Genomic DNA, 19094 nt, shown 5'->3' on the forward strand with positions numbered 1-19094 from the left:
CAAGGCCTATTTTTTGCAAGGAGCTCAACACCTGTGGAGCTCTGCTTTGGGAAGGCTTCTCGTTGTGCGTATGTCCTTAGAAGTGTTGAATTGCTTACTGTTCACCTGTTCTGAACCAGGAATCCTTTGCCTTGATAAATGGGGTTTAGTGTCTTTCCTGGCAGCCCCCCGGCTGCCCTTGGTTCCATGGTTGCGCGCTCTTTGGTAAGCTGCAGAACTGGCTTTTTGCTCCCTGCCGAGATCAGGCTCCGGGGGGGCATTTTTTTTTGTCCACAAAAGAATGTGTGCTTTTGCTGGCAAGCTCTGTGTCGAAGCACTGGCTCTTTCCAAACTCGTGATGCCAAGAGTGGTTTTATATATTTACTTCCTTTATAAGGACATCGACAGGCACCCCACCCATCCCAAGTTTTGCCTCCCTTGATAGGCTTCTATTTCACAATAAATCCTCAAATACAATGGAGTGTTCCTCCCAGAACCAAACAAACTGGGGACTTCATTAGTGAACTCTGCAGCCAGGGACAAAATTTGTTCCCTGCCTGACATCCCTTAAAGGATGGGCACAGCAGCGTGCCCTCGGGGCTGTAGTATCTGGGGAGCCAGGCGGAGAGGGCAGTCCTAGCTCTGCTGAAGCTGGTGGGTGTTTCCCTGCAGCCGGGATTTCATCCAAGGCTGTGCTGAAGTGGGGAGGGGTGGTTTTTCGTGCCCTTTCCCTCCGTAGGGCAGGGCAGCCTTTCCCACCCAGATCAGAGTCAGATATGCTGTAGCATTTAGCCTTTGCTGAGCTCCGGTGTTGCCTTTATGACACTTTCTCTTGACAGCTTACGGAGACTAACATCGTGATACAGCTGATAACGTCCAGAGCAGCGGAGATAGGGACTGACAGAAGGCAGTTCAGGAGCTTCGGTCCTCTCCACTGATTATAAAGAGAGCCTAGAGAGATTAGACTTTTAATGGAGATAGCTTAAGTGCCTAAGGATTAGATGGCATGAATCTGACCCCAAACGTCCCCCTAGGCAGATGCTGAATTAGCACAGAACTTGAACTGGAACACAGGTCTGGAAGAGACCATCTCAGCTGTTAAGCCTCTGGGAACCATGTTTAGCCCAAAAGCATTCAAAGACTCCTCACCCGTCCTACCCCGCGGCACACGGACCTGCCGAGCTCCTTCCCAACCTTGCAGCAAACTCACGGCCTTGATAGAGGTTGATGGGTTTTGTTCATTTATTAGTAATATACCACAGATGGAGAAATCAACAGTGTCACTTATGTCTTCCAGCCTTGTGTCATCAGGGGAGAAGCTGGATGAAAGTGCCCAGCCAAACTTAAGAACTGCATCTTATCCTCAAATGACAGAAGGCAGCAAAAAGCAGGGGCCAGGACTCCTTCATGGCCCCGAATGTGGCAATCAGGTCAGCCGGAGCATGTGAGCAGGACGCACCGAGCAGGCATCAGTAGTTGGGTAACGAACAATGGAACGGAATTCCTGTGTTTCAGACCGTCTCGCCGGATGAACCTCACCATCTCTGCTGGGCCAAATCTCCGTTGGATGTCATTTCAGTGAGGCTCATAAGGTTAAGATTGCCAAATGAGAGTGGTTGCCCGTGATCTGCTCCCACAGTGATTTTGCTGAGACTGGCTGCCTCTGAGAACGGAAGCCTTCCCGTAAGGAGCAGCCCTGAGGGCCACCAGCATGTCCTGTGGCTGACCGAGCAGCTTTGAGACTGGGGACAGCTTTGAAGTCCTTGAGGACTGGGTGAGCATGATTCCCCTCACCATGCTGCTTGTACCGCCTTGTCATTTTGGCCTCTGCAGGCAGAGTGCCTCTGGGAGAGATCACGCTGAGCCAAGAAACTGTGCGTGTGCTTGCCGTAATTTTATTCTTTAGCCTTACATGATTTTTAGCAATTATCTAAATGTCTTCTTTTTTAAATTACTATAGATTCAGGAAAGCCGCTGGTTGGGGATGGTGAGTGAACCCAGAAGAATGTAACAAGGTGAATTAAACACCCACTATTCTTTGCTTGGGGCATATTTTAAGCGGGGTTGACATCTTTATCCCTTCACTTGAGGCAGCTCAGGCAAAAAGAAGAGACGCAAACTGGTGTTATCCTGGGAGTTTCCTCCCTTTGATCATTCTGAGTCACTCAACCTTCACATTCTTCTCTTGCTTCTTGGCAAGTGGCATGTCCAGTGGGGTGAACAGTTCAGCTGCCTGCATTGGGGGTGGTTTTGGTTGTCGCAGTGCCCTGAGAAAATCTTGGACCATGGGCGTAGGGAGCTCCCTAACACTTGTCCTTCATGTCCTGCTGCTGCTCTGCTTTTTTTCAGCTTATGGTAAAATGGTGCCTCTGTGGCAGAGTTGCGCTGGGCTCCGAGAGGTGAAGCGGGCCCCTCTGTCCCCAGAGACCCTCAAGCGGAGGGTTGGCGTGGCTCCTGGCACCTTGCCGCGAAGACACTGGCACAAGATGTTGGTTCTGTTATCCAGTGAAGGAGCTAGAGCGGAGCCAGGAGCGTCTCTTGGCAAGGGAGGGGAGACAGCGCCATGGCAGAGCTTGAAGGACGAGCGGGATTGCAATTCTGTACGTTTTGCTTATGCTACTATTCTGAAAGCGTTCAGGTGGATGATGATGATGAGCAGCTCGGTAAGGATGTTTTATAAATGAATTATTCTGTTTTTTTGTTGTAGGTTGAAAAATGAATCAGCCATCGTAACGCTGGTTTAGTGCTGAATATTCCCCGCAAAACCCCTGGCAGGAGAGTGAGCGTTATGATTTTGGTTGCACAGTTCATGTGAGGTCATGCAGCAGGTTAGAAGAAATTCTGAAAGCAGAATCTGGAAGATCATGGCTCAAAGTGCAACGGCTGCTTCTTGGACAAGGAGCGACGTATGAATTGAGCCATACGTTAAGCGCTGTCCTTTTAAAACAGCACAAGTATCACACCTCAAATGCCCCACAGGGCTTGGAATTCAGCTGTGGGTTATATTCTTGCTGTGTGAGAAAACGAGAGCAGAAGTGTGTAGCACTTTATCTCTGTCTCATTTACGAGCAGGGGGAGAATGTCCTGCAAAATGCGAGTGGCTAATTTTAGGAGACAACATACTTTCAGGTGCCAAGCCTTCCCCAAAGGGGAAGGAATGTGCATCCAGCTAGGCTGCCTTTAGCTCCGAGCTGCTCTAGAGCACTGGATGTTTGTACCGCCTCCAGAACATTAAATCTTTTGTGTGGAGATGTAATCCTTCGTTGTGACATTAGCAGAGGTAACAGTTACGGAAATCATTGTGAAATCCCTCGTCTTATGGAGGAGGAGGAGAAGGAGGTGCATCTGAGGTGGTTTGCACTGTGCTAATGCTCTCCAGCCCCAAATCCCAAGGGGCTTTTCAAATGCTAATTAATTAAGAGTCAGAATTGTCTGTTTTCAGCGCTGGACAGACAGCGGTGGAGGGCGTGGGGAGGCTGATCTGGTGTTGCACAGGGACCTGAAAGGACCTGAGGAAAATGCAGGCCTTGATTCCCAGCTAAGATGCCCTACGCTTGGAGGCCAGAAGGAAGGAGGCTGAATTTAAACGACCCGCTACACAACCCCTATATTTTCTTCATGCTCTGTCCTACCGACAGCACGCTCCGCCGGGATGCGGTAGGGCCTGTACGGCGCAGCGCATTCCGCGCGTGCTCCTGCCCCTCCTCTATGTTGGCCCCAAGTAAGTACCCAGGTCTTGCACCATTTCTACCCCAGGAGGGCCCCAGACTCAAAGGCACGGCTCCATCTTTTTAAGGCCACTTCATGTGCGGCACAGAGGATTCCTGCCCGGTACCCAACCTGTTCTGTCACACCCCAGGCCAGCAAGGGCTAAGAGTGCCCTCTGCTGCACTCCTTCCCCTCGTCTTTCCATGGCTGCATTCTGCTTGCTCTTTGGGAACAAACAAAATTATTTTAATACACAAAACAAATCTTTCATATTCTAAAGGTCTTTTTGTGCAGGCTGTGCAGAAGCCTGGTTCTGTATTTCAGCAGCAAACAGAAAAGATCATGCCCCGAGATAAAAATGTGTGATATCCTGCATCAGCCCCAATGTGCAGATAAAACACTACAGGGAACTGCTGTCCTTTATCAATAATCTTCACCCTGTAGCTTTTCATTGCCTTGTAAAACAAACAGCTCCTCGGTGCAGGAGTTCAGACAGAGGTCTTTATAGTCATGAAACTTTCATTTCTCGGAGCTGGCAGGAGCAAGCGCTGGTGATGCACGGTCAGTATGGTACCTAATTGCGCCTAACAGCGCTGAACTTTCCATCTCTCCCTCCTGTTCAAAGGGGAATTGAGCACCACAAAGCTCTGCTTATTTAAGTCCTCAGCTCTTGCAGCCAACAAGGAATGGAGGTAGGTAGGGAAAGGGGGGCTGTGTCAAGAAAGCTGTCCCAGGCTTCATACTTTCGGAGTTAAAAAGAGGAAAAATTAAAAAATAATAATACCGGGATTTGATTTATCCACGTGGAAAGTAACCAAGCTGCAGGCTGTGCCGGCAGCCCCGTAACCGCCAGGGCCACAGGAATCTGCTCATGTTCCCTGGAATTTGGACATTTTTTGTTGCACCCATTTCAGCTTGCTTTCCAGATTGTCACTCAAGCGCGGGGCACGCCCCCTCCAGGAGGCTATTTAAAGAGGAGCTGGTGTGCAACTTTCTCCAGAGAGGAGAAACTCCGAAGGAGAAGGAGTGAGTCAGTCAGCAGCCTGAATCCCTCCCTTCCCTTTACTCGGGATGTCTGGCAACATGGGGGCAGTGACCTGGACCCTGTTCCTCCTCCTCCTCCTCCTCCTTGCACCTGGCTGGGTACGTATTGCACGGCAGCAGCTCCGTTTGCTGGCTGGGCATTGCAGCTTCTCGCTTTGATGCATGTGAATGCTTTAGGCTGAATAACTCTTCCCAGCTGCCACCTGCCTCCAAAGGTTTCTGAGGGAAGGTTGACTGTTAGCAGAGCAATGCAAATGCACCGTGTAACTAAATCACGCCCGGAGCTGCACCGCGCGTAACGCCCGTCATCTGCGGATCTCAAAGCTCCGGGCAAACGGGAATGGATGCTGTTTCACTCTTGTGACCTAGAAGCCAGCCCTGGTTTACAAGGGGGGAGAAGAGAACAGAGAGGTGAAGTTACTGAGTTTATGTCACTGCAAGGAATAAAAGTCTCATACCCCAGGTCCTTACCATCACCATCCTTCCCCAGCTGCCACCGAATCCATCCATGTGTTCCCAAAAACAGCGATCCTGAGCGGGAAATTAGACTGCTGCAGCCTCTCCATAGCAGGATTTGTGCTTGGTTTTGTGCTAATACAAGTGCTTGACAGAGCAGCTGATTCTGCTTAGGACTTTTGTGTGTTGTAACAGTGCCACTGATAGCAGGAACATTGCTGCAGTCATTAGTGTGTCTAAATTGCAGTAAGTGCCTTTTGGATCGGTCAGGAAATCAGGTTCACAGAGCCGCTGTGCCTTGTGAGGCTTATTGTGCTGATAGATGCAATAAACCTCTGGTTGATAAGGTCTGTTTGATTGCTCCTGGCAGCCCTCGGCTTGTGCCAGCCCCTTTCCTGCCAGGACAGGCATCCTGTGCGCCTAACGCTGCTGTGACCTACGGGTAGCTTCTGTGGTTTGGGGTGGGCGTCTTGCTTCTTGCGCTGACCCAGCTTTGGCAGCATCATATTGGTCACATGGACGGGAGCAGTGAATCCCACTGCTGTGACACTTCGTATTCACTCTGAGATGGTCATTTTCCCTAAACCTGCCGACTGCCTTGGAAATGGGACTTTTGACTTTCTTTGAGCACTGAGAGTGATGTTTAGTGGATCGAGCAAGGAAGCTGTTGCTCCTGAAATCTGCTTCCTGTGTTGTTCGGAGGTGAGAGTAGAACCAGGATTACTGGGAGTTATGTTTAGCTCTGCCAGGCTCAGCCTGGGCAAGTCTCCGTGCCTCCACTCTCTGCCCGTGAAATGGAGGTACTGGTTCTTGTCTCTCGTAGCAGGCTGTTGTATGATGTGCTGCAGCAACCCGGGAAGGTGCCTTCAGAGCCCGTGGTGGAGGGAGAGCAGGTATTACCCGTGACAATTCACTGTTCGGAGTATGTGAATAGCTGGGCTTTGACTGCTTTATCTACTGCCAGCCTTGGAGCGTGAAAGGCAACCAGTTATTTGTGTGTTTATTATATTACTTCTACCTTGCAGCGTTAACCCCTGGCTCCCAAAGCACTTTGCAAACAGCTAGCTCAGCTCCAAAGCGCTCCCTTCCCAGACCTTTGAATGCCATCCTGAGCCCAAGTGCATTTTAGAAATCCTCCTTGGCTTGTCCCTCCCAGCTGGTTCCCTGGGCTCGTGTGGACATTGACTGGTCAGGAATGAGAAGTCCTGATGATGCCGCAGAACCGCTGCAGTGGTGTGAGCTCGTGCCCCCTCACTCGTGCCTTCCTGAGGGTGTAGGGGGAAGAGGTTTTATGTGAATGTGAAGCGGGAAGAACATTCTCACTTTTCCTTTCCCCCCAGGTAACTGGGTTCGGTGCTGGCAGTCGGGAGGAAGCTTGTTCTGGCTTGTCAGCTGAGCAGATGGGACCTGGAGTCAGTGGTGCAGAACGTGCACGGAGCACAGGCGCGGGAGCCCTCTAGTCAGGCTCGTTTTACTCCCACTGTGGCTTGGCCATCGCTTAGGGGTCCCAGGCGTGGCAGATTCACACATGGTGCTTCTGATCAATGTGAGAGCTGCCAGCAAAGCCAGGGGCAGGGAGAGCCGATATTCCAGGCTTTAGCACTTTCTTAAATCGATAGCCTTGATCTCTCACACTGGCTCTGCTCTGCTGCTCTAAAAGATCACAGAAGTGCACCTCAGCAGAAACCAGGCCGAGGCTATAGTGAACTTGAATTTAGGATCCTGCCCAGTGAAAGTAAAAGCGTAATTTTGGAGACAGACCCTTCTGCAGGGGGGAAGAAAATTAAATGTTCTCGAAGCTGAATCCCTCCACACCCAGGTCTGTGGCACGTTATGTGGAAATGCTGGTCTTTGTGGTGCGTGTGGGTCTGCAGCAAGCCCTGAATGCGAGTCCTTGCAGTGCTTCAGGACACTTTGGGTGGTTTCCATACGTTGAAACAACTCCTAGAAGCAGCCCTTGAAAATAATGCAGGGTGTCGGGTGCTCCATGCAAACCCAATATAATCCGTTATTTAGCCTGTCTGAAATTGCTGTGAAAGCAATTTAAGTAAAGGACAACTCTAGGAAGTTGGTTCAACGCTGACATCGTACCAGCTGTTCCCAACTCAAGAAGTTCCCCTCGCCAACCAGTTACTCAGTGCTCACTGCTGAGTGTGCACGAGCCAAAAAGGATTTCAGCCCATTCTCTCCTCTCTCGGGCTTGTGAGAGGAGCGGGAGTTATAAATAGCACGAGCTGACTTTGCTCAGTAATAAAACAAGCAAACAGGAGCCCCAGCACACCCTGGGGCCAGGTGGCCTGGGTGAGGAAAAGAGGCATGTCTGAGCTGACTGACGGGGAAATCTCAAAGTGTTGAGAAGAGCCCGGCAAATACAGATGAATCGGGCCTTTCAAGCTGTGCTCGTGCTCACAGGTGGGGAAATGAGGCACAGGAGAGGCAGGGGCACAGAGCCACCCGGCCGGTCTCTGATACGTCCCAGATCTGAATCCAGATGTTCTTGTGCTGAGAAGCAGCCATAATATAATGAGGAAGTGAAGCCAGTTGTGAACAGAGGGTAAAACCAGGTGGTCTCGTTTCTTTGGGTGGGTTGTTAAAGGAAATAAACAGCACCAACAATGATTAATGAAGGCAAGAGAGAAAACTCGGTTGGGTTAATTCTGGTGCATTCTGTGTTATCCTGAAGGAGGTTGTTTGGGTTTGTTTTTCAGTAGGAGAGCTATTTTGAGAGTTTCTGTATATGGCCTGTGGCTGACATTGCATTGGAAAATGCTTGTTGTCATTATTTTTTAAGTGCATGGATTGCATCTTAATATAGGTCCTGTGTTAGGAATGCTTTGCCTCGTTTATGATCTCACGTACCCCTCACCCACAGTTGAATAACCCGTCCTTCTGGCAGCTGCAGCAGCTGCATACATGAAACACAGTATTTCTGTATTTTTAGTGTCTTTTAATGCACTTCAGCAGCTGGGAAGAGATCCCTGTGACATGCCAGCTCCCAGCGAGTGGCCCTAGGACTGCTGTCTGAGAACAGCTGGGCTACAGGCAGTATTTGTTTCCAAAATACTTTGCGCTAGGAGTTTTCAGGGAGAATTATGCTGATTCCCACTGGGCGGGGTGAGACTCTGGGATGACTCGTGAGTTAAGATTTAGACGGATCCCTGTCCTACACCATACTGTGCTGATTGTTACCCAAGTACAAAGCAGTTGGCTTCTTCTGACCCCATGTGAGCTAAAGTCAGAGCAGCTGTTTTGAGCAACAGTCAAAACAGCTGGAAAAGTTTTACTACTGTTATTGGTGACAAACACAATATCCAAGGAAGCTGTTTCACAAGCGAGGGCTGGATGGGACACAGCAAGTGCAAACAGAGCTGGAGCAAGCTATTTTTTTGGCCTCTGTTCCAGGTGTTCCCCCCTCCCGCCTGCCCCCAGGCTCCTTCCAGCTGCTGCAGCCCCTCTCCCCGGGGCGGCAGCGGAGCTGTGAGGCGCCTGCGCTGTTGGGCGCTTTCCTCTTCACCCCAGCTCACAGCAATACAGGATCCCAAAGCATTTTGCTGGCATCATCTACGTGCAAGGGTTTTACCAGCCCTGCGGCAGCAGCTGCCCCTGGGTGGGAGCTGCCCCGTGCCTCGCAGCGCGCAGCGCCTGGGCGGTGCTCTTGCATCCCTCCCAACTACCTGGAGAGTTTTAGTGGGCAGAAGCTGAACAGAAAACCAGGCTAAAGCTGGCACACTGACGTTTCTGAGGAGGTACAAGAGCATCTTTCCAGACGGTACGTGCTGCACCTTTCACAGTCGTGGTTTTACGTCTTGCCCGATCTGGGCACATCCAGAGCTGAGGCTGGTGTACTCGCTCCAAGCTGATTCAGGACAAGGATGCCACAGACTGAGTTACTGGAGTGTTTGAAGTACCCTGGGTTTTATGGAGAAGGTAACCCTCCTTCTGATGTAGCCTGATCTCTGCTTAGCATCTGATGCTGCATAAAAGCCAAGGGCAGGCTTCAGGAGGTGGCCAGCACTTCTGCAATGTGGCCGAGTGGGGCAGCTGTGGATTCGCAAGGTCCTGAGGAAGGCTAGTTATGCTGTGTTCCCAGGGAGGGGGAAAGGAGAGGGCACATCTCTGGCAATAAGGAAGCAAGGGTGAGATCCAGGGGACAGGATGGGACTTGGGAGCCTTTGGGCTAGTTTCCAGTGCTGGCTGACTTTGGGCAAGTCCTTTCACTATGTGCCTCGCTTTTGCCGTCTTCGGACTGGGTCTAATGATGCTGCTGCAGAGTGCTTTGATGTTTTCTCCCGAGCAGTGCTGTGTAAGAGCTGGGAATTGCTTACTGTTAATAATTACTATTTTATTGCTGCCAGGGAAGCGGGGGGCTGAGCTGCGCATGGGACTCCAAGCTACTGCTTGCCCTGTTTGTTTTGGCCCTGCTTCCCAGAGGCATATTTTGTTTTCCTTGAGCTCCAGATGTGTTAGGGATGAGAAAAAGATCAGCTTTGCGAGTCCTCGGGAGCTGCACGCACATCCTCTGCAGCAGGGCTCTCCGGCGGAGGGCGAAGTCGGTCTTCCCTCCTCTTGACGGGGTGCCTGTGCTTGAAGTGGATCCGTGTTTTTCATTCCTCTGCCTGGCTGGCTTGTGGGAGACTCATTCTCTCCATGGCTTGTCTGCCCTCCAGGTAGAACCGCAGGCCTGCACGTACCCATGCCAGTGTCCCTCCCAGCCGCTGCAGTGCCCCGCTGGCACCAGCCATGTGTTGGATGCCTGTGGTTGCTGCAAAGTGTGTGCCAGGCAGCTTGGCGAGCTCTGCTCCCCGCAGAAACCCTGTGATCATCACAAGGGACTCTACTGCGACTTCTCCAAAATCCACAGAGGCAGCGGGATCTGCTTAGGTGAGAGCTGTATGTTCTGTTATTGTGCGGTTTTCTTGTGGCCCCTTCAGCCCTCTGCCTGCAGACCTCCCAGAAAACCCACGGCACGGTCACAATTCCCTGTAGCGCTTGCAGCTTCATCCAGCACGACGTTGCGAGATCTGCGCCAGCCCTGCGAGCCAATAGGTCCGCTGATACCGACACACACGCAACCTACCTCCTCCTGCAGGGGCGGCTGTTTCCAAAGGCATGAGTCGGGGTTTGGGACTCTCCTTTGTTCCTGTGGCAGTGTTCGGAGGCATCCTTTAGCCCTGTAGCGCCTGTGGGCGAGTATCAGCAATCGGGATTTTCAACGGAAAGTACAGTTTCTTGGGAAACATCACCCAAAATCTCACTGCCTCGCACTGGAGGAGGTTGGCATTTGGCACCCGACCGCTTACGTGCAAGAGGCGTACCGCGTTTCTGGCCTTAGCACGGGGGTGGAAGGGGCTGAACGGCTTGTTTGCAAAATAGTGTGTATGTAGAACACGAGAATTACTGAGCCAGGTAAATACAAACGCAGACCTGTTTTCTCTCCTGGTGCCTCTTCAGCCAGAAAAGAAAAATCTTTTTGATGTTTTAAATGTAGTCGCTATTTTTAAAGCACGCAGAAATTATTTTGGCGTAGAGAAAAAACGTATTTCCTCAGTCTCCTGTTCCTTGTTTAAAAACAAGGCTCCTCTGCCCCGTCTGCCAGGATCTGACCGTTTTCTTAATCCAAGCTTTTCAGAAGAGTCAGGAAGACATGAGGGCTGGAAGGCTGATGTGAGCGCTCTGGGAAGCGTTCAGCCACTGCACGTGGCACCTCTGGAAACGCTCCGGCAGCCGTGCCGCTCGCATCAGCCCGAGCCTCGGGGGTTCGGGGTGAAACTGCGCTGTTTCGCAGTGCCAGGATCACGTACAATTATTTTTTTTTACTCTAAATAATGAGTTTAACTTGTAGAAGGTGTTTTCTTCTTTCTTTTGAGAAGTTTTTATAAGTTATTTGTTCAATTTATTGTGATCTTTAGAAGCCCCGTGAGCTCCCTAGTCCTTTCTGCAGGCACTGATACACCTCAGAGCTGCAGATTGAAGCTTAATAAGGTAAATGCAGACGCAATAACATCCAGCGGGTGCAAGCTGTAAACTGCCTAATTAAGAGTGGAAATGAGGTGTATGTTTGTAGAGTAAAGGTAGCTGAATCACTGGAGCAATTTACTCAGGAGCGGGGAGGAGTCTTCGTCTCAGAGACTTCACACGAAGACTGGACACCTGCCTAAAGAAGGTCCTTCGAAGTCACCATGACGTACGGGTTATGGGTTTGACACAAAGATTTTTGGAGCGAGGGTCCCAGATCCCTGCCGCGTAGACAATCAGACATGAAGACCACAACTCTCCTTCCTGCCTTTAAGTGAGAAATTAAGATTTTCACGGCAAAAATCCCAGATGAACATAGACTAGATGTCTCCAAAACTGAACGGAGGATTTGGGACATCACGTCTTTGGGTGATATTTTTGTGATGTTCACACTGATCTCTTGGAGGATGGGGGATTTGGGAGGCAGTGGAGGAAGCTGAAGGTAGAGTGATGAATCAAATAAAGGGAAGGATCGGTGTCTGTGAATAGAGAAGAGAGGACTTACAGGTATCCAAATAAGATGGATGTGGTGGGAGCAGGAGGGAGCAGAGAGGTGTTCAGGTGTCATGGGAAAGGCTCGTGGGTTGGGAACCAGCCTGAAGGCCGTGTGAGAAGAGACAGGAAGGGAACCATCGGAGTGGAATTTACTGTATATTTCTTTAGTGCTATCACAGTATGTAGCACTTCATGCATTGCGGAGGAATTCATCCCTTCCTGCAGAGACCTTGGAGTATCAGAAAGGTAGAGACGACTCCATAAGTAACTCTAGAGTAGGAGAGCCTAAGGGCGGTGGGGCGGCCTGGGTGGGTGCAGGGAGCTGGCAGAGCTGCGCCGACGGGAGCGGCTCACTTGAGCTCTGCCATATTCCCTGCAGGAAAGGACAAAAGTCCCCCTGGCTGGACGTGGTGTTCGGAGGCGGGAGGTGGCAGCGGGACCAAGTGGAGCTGGTAAATAAAGAGCCGCCTCACTCCGCTGGCACAATCCGTTTTGGTGCTTTAGTTGGATCAGGTCAACGGGAAAGTGAGGTCGTTGTAGGGTAACGAAGGGTATGACAAGACGACTGAATTTTGAAAACATAATAAAACCCCTGAGCAGGCTGCCATTCCTTGGGCGGGGAGCAGCGCTGCGGAGGGAACAGCACGATCAGTTCATCGGGAGGGGAGAGGGCTTGGGCTGAAAAACAGTGAAAGAGGATTTAAAAATAAGCATGAATGGTTGTGTAGAGGGGAAGCGGATGGCTTCCGCTTTGATGGAAAAAGTGAGGATTTTGAAACTTCTAAGTAGGAGCACAGGAGTATTTTTATACCAATGGCATTGAAAAGAGTTGCAAGCTGAGATCCAGCTCTGGTTAGAAACGAGGCATTAGCAGCCCGGAAGGATTTGTGTCTCCTCAAGGACTAGGTGGGATGGAAAGAGGCTCTCGCTCCTTGTTTGGTCCAAACACTTTCTGTCTGAGACAATGTTCCACGGGCGAGCAGGACTAAGGGGAAAATAGATCAGGTTTCCTGGTAAGCCTCCGCAAGCAGCCAAGAATCCTTCATTTTGGTAACTTCCCAATAGAGGTTTGCATGGATTTTTTTTTGTTTTTTAAGGGTCAGGATTGCAGAAAGCAGCAGCTATCGAGAACTGTCCAAGAGCAGGATTTCTGTCCTGTGAATGCCTCAGGTTTCAACATTTCATTTCAGGCTGAAAGAAAAAAAAAATAAATCTCAAAACCTTCCGTGAGTTATTTAGAATACTCGCTTGGCTGTGTCAAAATCTTCCACTTCCATTATATCAAAATGTTTCATCTTGATCTTTATAGTATCTAAAATCATTACCCAAGCAAAATGCTTCCCCCTGTGGATACTGTCCAACAAGTACATTGGTTGAGCTATTGTACGAGCGTAAAGGAAATCTTTGATATCGTATTGAAATGCTTCAGTTGTTTCCCATTGAAAACATTCCTGACATTGATCTGTGCCTGCAAAACTCTTAATCAAATAAGAGTTTTCTGCTGGAAAACTTCCACTGGAAAAATTTTGGCTAATACAGACGTAAGAACTAGTGAGCATTGCTCGCACCCGCAGACTGAAGGTTGCTCCTGCGTGTCAGATATTGCGGCGTTTCCGCTTTTGCTCATTTAAGTTTTATTGGGAAGGAGTGAAAGACTCGTAGGAGGGCTGGAGACTCACGAGAGGGCTGGAGATCAGAACAGAGAGAAATAGAAAAGGTTGTGGCTGGAGGGAAGAGGAGATTCACGGATCACAGAGGAGCCAAAAAGGTCATAAATCCAAAGTGTTACTTTCCTTTTGTAGGTACCTTTAGACATGTGGGGAACCAGCTGCTCTTAGGAGCATGTTGCCTTTTGGTCTCCTAGGAGTAACGAGGAGCGAAGCCGCTGGCTCACGTGTCGTGTCAGGAATGCATCTTGCACAACACCGCTGACTGGGGCACTCTCTGAGCCGGCCAGGAAGGCCTCTGACTGGAGAACAGGCTGTTCACAAGCTGTAAAGACAAAGTCCCACTTAAGTGGCTCATCCAAGCGGAGAAGAGATTTTTCTAGAGAACTTTGGGAGGTCCGGCATGGCTGGAGCCAACTTCCAGAAATCGATGTTGGGAATAGCCTTGGGTCCAGGGAACCATATATTAAATGTGCCAACTTCTGCTGCCTCCAGCACTGGGATGGCAGATTGGGGGGAGTCTGCACGTGGGCACTTGTCCCTCGTCAGGGGCCCTGTGAGCCCCCGAGGCAGAGGCCGTGCTGCCAGCCCCGTGCCCTCTGCTCAGCTTCTCCTCTTCCCCCTTCCCACAGCTCACGAGGGTGCAACTTGTGACCTGCTGGGCAAGATCTACCACAACGGGGAGAGCTTCCAGCCCACCTGCAAGCTGCAGTGCATCTGCATGGACGGGGCCATCGGCTGCATCCCCCTCTGCTCCGACGACCTCCGGCTGCCGTCCCCCGAGTGCCCCAACCCCCGGCGGGTGAAGTTCCGCAATAAGTGCTGCGAAGAGTGGATCTGCGAGGAGGGCAGCGAGGAAAACCGCTTCGAAACAGCCATGGCGGGTGAGTGGTGGGCAGACGTGACGGGGCCGGAGCTGGTTGCTGGGGGATGGGGGTGGATCCAAACTGCCTTTGGACTGCAGCCCTAAGTCACAACTGGTTTGGAACTGGTGGTGGCTGCTCTCTTTGTGCACCAAGGTGTGGGTGCCAAGTGTTGAACCCCAGACCCATTACGGTGAGACCTTAGCGATGCTGGGGGGAGGCTCACGCACCCTCTGGTATCGCAGCAGAACTGGCTGGAGCTGGGCTGTGGTATGAAACAGCTCTGAGCTTGCCTGTGTCCTCCTCCTGCTGAGAGGCCGAGTAGCTCACGGGACGGATCAGACCCTGGCTACCATCCCTGAAGAGTTAGACTGAGTTGGGAGCAGCCATGGAGCTGCCAGACTTTGTTCCAAGCCCTGAACCTTGCTTTGTGCCTCTTCCACGTGGCTCAGTTTTCAGGGAGGATCCAGCCCAGAAGCCGGAGCTGAATGACCTGCAGGAGAACTGCTTGGTGCAGACCACCGAGTGGAGCGCTTGCTCCAAGAGCTGCGGCATGGGCATCTCTGCCCGAGTGACCAACGACAACCCCCAGTGCCGCCTGGAGAAGGAGACGCGGCTCTGCATGGTCCGGCCCTGCGACTTCCCCATGGAGAAAACCAAGGTACTGGGCTTGGGGAGAGGGGACACAACGCCGTGGGTGAGAGGGAGAACCTGGTTAGGTACATGTCAGGCGTGAGCCTGTCTCACAGGGTTTGCTCTGTGCTTCCACGTTTTCTGTGTCCTACTGCCCAGCGATGGAGGTGGCACACAGGCCTAGGTGGACCTTTTGTCTGCTTGTCACGTCCTTGTTATCCCATCTGCTCTCTCCCTAGAAGGGGAAGAAGTGTGTGCGGACCCCAAAGCCGCGTCAGAGCCTCCACTTTGAGTTTTCGGGCTGCACCAGCACCCGTTCCTACCGGCCCAAGTTCTGCGGCAGCTGCACGGACGGCCGCTGCTGCACCCCGTACGTCACCAGCACCGTGGAGGTGGAGTTCCGCTGCCCCGAGGGGGACTTCTTCCAGCGGAAAATGATGTTCATCAAGATGTGCTCCTGCCACTACGACTGCCCCCGAGACAACGACATCTTCCTGGCCACGTATCACAGGAGGATGATTGGAGACCACGTCAAGACAGAGAGGCAGTAGCCCTCTCCATGCCAGATCCACAGGCCAAGGTGTCAAGAGGGCTCTGCAGCGCTTTCGTGGCTGTGTCCCAGGACAACACAGCCTCTTCCCCCTCTGTGAGGGGCTGTGCTCTTCAGAACAGCACCGTTCGGCACCAGTGGTCCCAGCAGCCTTGCTAACAAGCTGAGGTGTATGGGGAAACAGCCCCATCTGCCCCAGGCTCCTGACCTTCATCCATGGTGGTGCGAAGGTCACTGAAGGAACCAGAAACAGGCTTGAGCTGCAAACTTGATCCATGTTCCCACTGACCAGATGGGAGAGTGGATCAAAGCTGTGTGGCTCCAGCCTGTCTCCAGCTGAGAGCGCAGCGGGTACGATCCCCTGTGGCCACTGGCCTGCCAAACCCACGCGGCAAACCCAGAGCGTGAGGCAGGAGAAGCCCAGGGGGCCTGAGCTAAAGCCGAGCTCTGCAGCCTGCAGAGTGGGGCTCTGCTGCACGTTGGTGCAAAGCTTCTCGGTGAGGAAAGCGGTCCTGGCCCCGTGCGGGGCTCCTGCTGAGATTTTCAATTATTTTTGGCTAATTGGATCCAACAAGTTGGCAAAAGCTCTCCCCCATCCTCGTGCCCACCTTCCACCCTCCCACGTGCTTTCCCGTCAGCAGCTTCGCTCCAGAGCAGTTTGCTCCGGGTGAGGCCAGATCAAACGGGTGACCCGTTCTCCAGGAAGCTCAAGGCTGGGCTCAGCTCTTTCCCTGTTAAATTCCTCTTCGCTTTGTGTGCCAGTGAGGGTGATGGCGAAGACAAGGAAACAGTGAGTTGTGTAGTGTCACTGCAGGAGACGGAGCGTGGCTCAGGGCCTCCTCCTGAAGATCTGAGCCCAGGAAGGAGTTTCTTTATAGACGAAAGGGTTCAGCCAGGCTGCAGCTTTGCCTCTGACGCTGCAGGGCAGCGTTCCCTGTGGCCTGTTTCAGACCCGAGGAGCTCTCCCAGCATGAAGTGGGGGCGAGCCAAGCTGCCAGTCTGAAACACGGCCCCTGAGGGTGCTGCTCCTGGCAGATTTTACTGCCGTGACGAGCACGTCCTATCGTCCCCTTTGATAATCTCTTCAGAAATGGCTCTGGGGTGGGAGAGGGGCTGGACTTTGCTGGCTCGTGGTCCACAGTGGGGCTGCAGCTACGTTTTGGCTCCACAGTCTTTGCTTGTAGGTCACAAGTTGGAGGAACGCAGTTCAGCTCGGGTCTCCCTGGGGAGTTTAAGGCACTGGCAAGAAAACGACCCGTACCTGTAAATGGAGCAGATCTCTCCTGGAGTTACCGAGGCAGCGGCACAGAAAGCTGCCTGGCGCTGGGGTCTCCAGCGGTGGGGTTCCCTTCTCGCCACAGGCCTGTGCAGGGTCTCTCTGCCGTTAACGACGAGCTGGTTGCCGACCCATAGCTCCAGGAGAGGCCGCCGGCACGGGAGTGGTCCCGTAAGCCCCCAGCCCGGCTGGCACGGCCAGCAGCAACGCAGCACCATGCGCCCCGGCACCTCCGCGGTATCTCCGGAGACTTAGCGGTTGTGTTCGGTCTCTGCCGATTTTAGCAGAAACAGCCAGGTGAAGGCCCAATCCCATCCCAAACGTTCCCTGCCTTCACCCTTGTCCACTCGCTGGAAGTCACGATGAATTCCTGGCCCAGCCGGGCAGGAGCCGGGGCTGCGCCGCAGCGCCGAGGCTTTACCCCACCACAACTCCCACCCCAAAGCAGAACTTGCTGCCGGAGGATAATCCCAGCCACCGGGATGCTGCCCCACAGCCCATGGCTCCGCCTAAACGCCCGCTGGGGGCCTGGGCCTCGCCTCAGCCCCTCTCTTCTTGCTCTCTCAGCCTGCGGAAGCTCGTGAGCCTTCAGCCTCTCGTTACCTGTAATCAATTTGAACTGTAAATAATTTATCTGATGTTGTTTCTTTATTTTTTATTTTAAAAGGCTTTTGTACAGTTTTTGTACCCTTTTAGGACAACCTTGCCTCTTCTCCCCTCGCCCTTCAGGTCTGCTCTGAACTCTTCTCCTGCCGTTTACCCGGCTTCTGAGTGTAAAACTACGCTGAGGTTGCACTTTACTCAACGCTAATAAACATCTCTTTATTTTTTATATCCCTGGCGGCATCCCTCTGTGTGAGGTTCCTGCCTGGCTTCCCCTCCAGCCTTTCGCCAGTGCCACCAGCTTGCTGGGACCAGTGCTGGGACCCTCTGCAAAGCTGATGGCTGGGTGAGGAGGGGAAAGGGGGCGCAGGGGGGCCCTGTTCCCCCTCCCAAATAGCAGTGGGGTTGGCATTAGTGTCTCACGGGCACCTCCGCAGCCACAAAATGTGGCTCCTGCTTGGGGGGGGACAAGCAGAACCACCCCCCCGCCTGCTTAAGGACCCAGAAGTCCTTAATACCCAGTTAAAAATAACCCTGGGAGCAGATGTGAGCAGAAGTCGGCGATAACAGGGCCAGAACGCGAGGGGCTTTGCAGTGGCTTAACAGCTTACGGATTCATCCCCCTCTCATCACATTAGCCAGGTGCTCCCCCCTCTCCCACCCCAGGCACTGCAGTGGGTGTGAGAGGCTCTTTCTCCCCCCCAAACCTTCCTCATCCCCTGGGGAAGGCTTCGGGCTCCCTGGGGAGAGGCAGGAGATGGGGGGACAAGCCCCGTCAAGCTTGAGCGGGAGCTGCAGGGGGGCGTCGAGGCTCCGAGCCCGGAGCAGGATCTGTCCCATCGGAGGCTGAGAGGCCCTGGGGAGGGACGCGGTGCCAGCCCTTGCCAGTGTCCCCAGGGCGGTGGCCGTTAGGTGGCACCAGGCACCTCCCTGTGGGATCACCCTGTCGCTGAGGCTGGGTGCCGTGGGGTGCCCGGCTGCTGAGCCCAGCCCTGGGGCAGCACCCACCTCCTCCAGCCCAGCCCCACGCACCCACCACCACCGCAGGGCCATCACCGCCACCACAGGGCCACCAGCGCAGGGCTGCCTCCGCCACCGCAGGGCCACCACCACATCCTGGCCCACAGGGAGGCCTGCGAGGCCCTCAGTGCTGGCGATGGGGAGGAATCCCAGCCCGCCACCACCACAGCCACCCCGGTCCCCCCTTATCGCCTGCAGCCGCCGCCTGCACGGCACCGATAGCCCAGGCGTGTCCCCGTGGCCGCCGGGGATATGGCCGGGTCTCCGGGCAGCTGGTGCCGCGCAGGGACCCTGGTGAGGAGCGGGGGTGGCTGCGGCCGTGCCTCAGCCCCGCGCTGCCCTTATCGGCACCGGCCACGCCGCTGGCAGGGCGGCGTCACCCCCGGGGCACCTGCAGCCTCCCTGGGGCGAGCGCAGGGTGGGGGCTCCCCACCTCCACCAGCCCCCCCCCAGGGTAGGGATGGGTTTATTTTTTTCTCCTAAAAAAGTGGTAAAAAACCGAGGTGGGTGAAAACGAGTGTAAAAATCTATAAAAGAGCCAATTCTGCTGGTTTTCGGGGGGATCTGGGGCTCTGCCAGCTGTGCCACGGTGATGCCGGGCCCCAGACCCCGCCCGGGGGTACCCACGGCCCCTGGGGTGTGCAGGGAACCTGCGGGAAACACTTTCTCCTTATATAGGGTGGTGACGTCACGGCGCCGCTCGGAGGTCACGCGCCCCCCGCGGGGAGGTGGGGTTTGGGGGAATCTCCTCGCCCCGCCCCTTCGCCTACCGTGACGCCACACGG

The 19094-nt window shown here is 53.3% G+C and overlaps 1 protein-coding gene and 1 long non-coding RNA gene across 3 annotated transcripts; both read left to right on the forward strand.

The window, feature by feature from the left end:
• Positions 1-1284: 1284 nt before the first annotated feature.
• On the forward strand, positions 1285-1994 carry LOC135316780 (uncharacterized). Its single transcript, XR_010376025.1, has 3 exons — positions 1285-1409; positions 1495-1753; positions 1940-1994. It is a non-coding gene; the product is annotated as an uncharacterized LOC135316780 (long non-coding RNA).
• A 340-nt stretch (positions 1995-2334) lies between these two features.
• LOC104050287 (CCN family member 2) lies at positions 2335-17519 on the forward strand. 2 transcript variants are annotated; one of them, XM_009511105.2, is made up of 8 exons: positions 2335-2579; positions 2687-2764; positions 3432-3700; positions 4602-4830; positions 9855-10068; positions 13997-14248; positions 14680-14888; positions 15100-17519. In XM_009511105.2, the coding sequence occupies exons 4-8, from the start codon at positions 4759-4761 to the stop codon at positions 15409-15411; spliced, it is 1059 nt and encodes a 352-aa protein (XP_009509400.2). In that variant the 5' UTR covers positions 2335-2579; positions 2687-2764; positions 3432-3700; positions 4602-4758; the 3' UTR covers positions 15412-17519. The 2 variants fall into 2 exon arrangements, with proteins under 2 accessions (XP_009509400.2, XP_064327760.1); XM_064471690.1 differs by having other exon boundaries at positions 3432-4830.
• Positions 17520-19094: the final 1575 nt, after the last annotated feature.

The sequence above is a fragment of the Phalacrocorax carbo genome, chromosome 22 (assembly GCF_963921805.1).
Source record: "Phalacrocorax carbo chromosome 22, bPhaCar2.1, whole genome shotgun sequence".
In the NCBI taxonomy this organism is placed as follows: domain Eukaryota; kingdom Metazoa; phylum Chordata; class Aves; order Suliformes; family Phalacrocoracidae; genus Phalacrocorax; species Phalacrocorax carbo.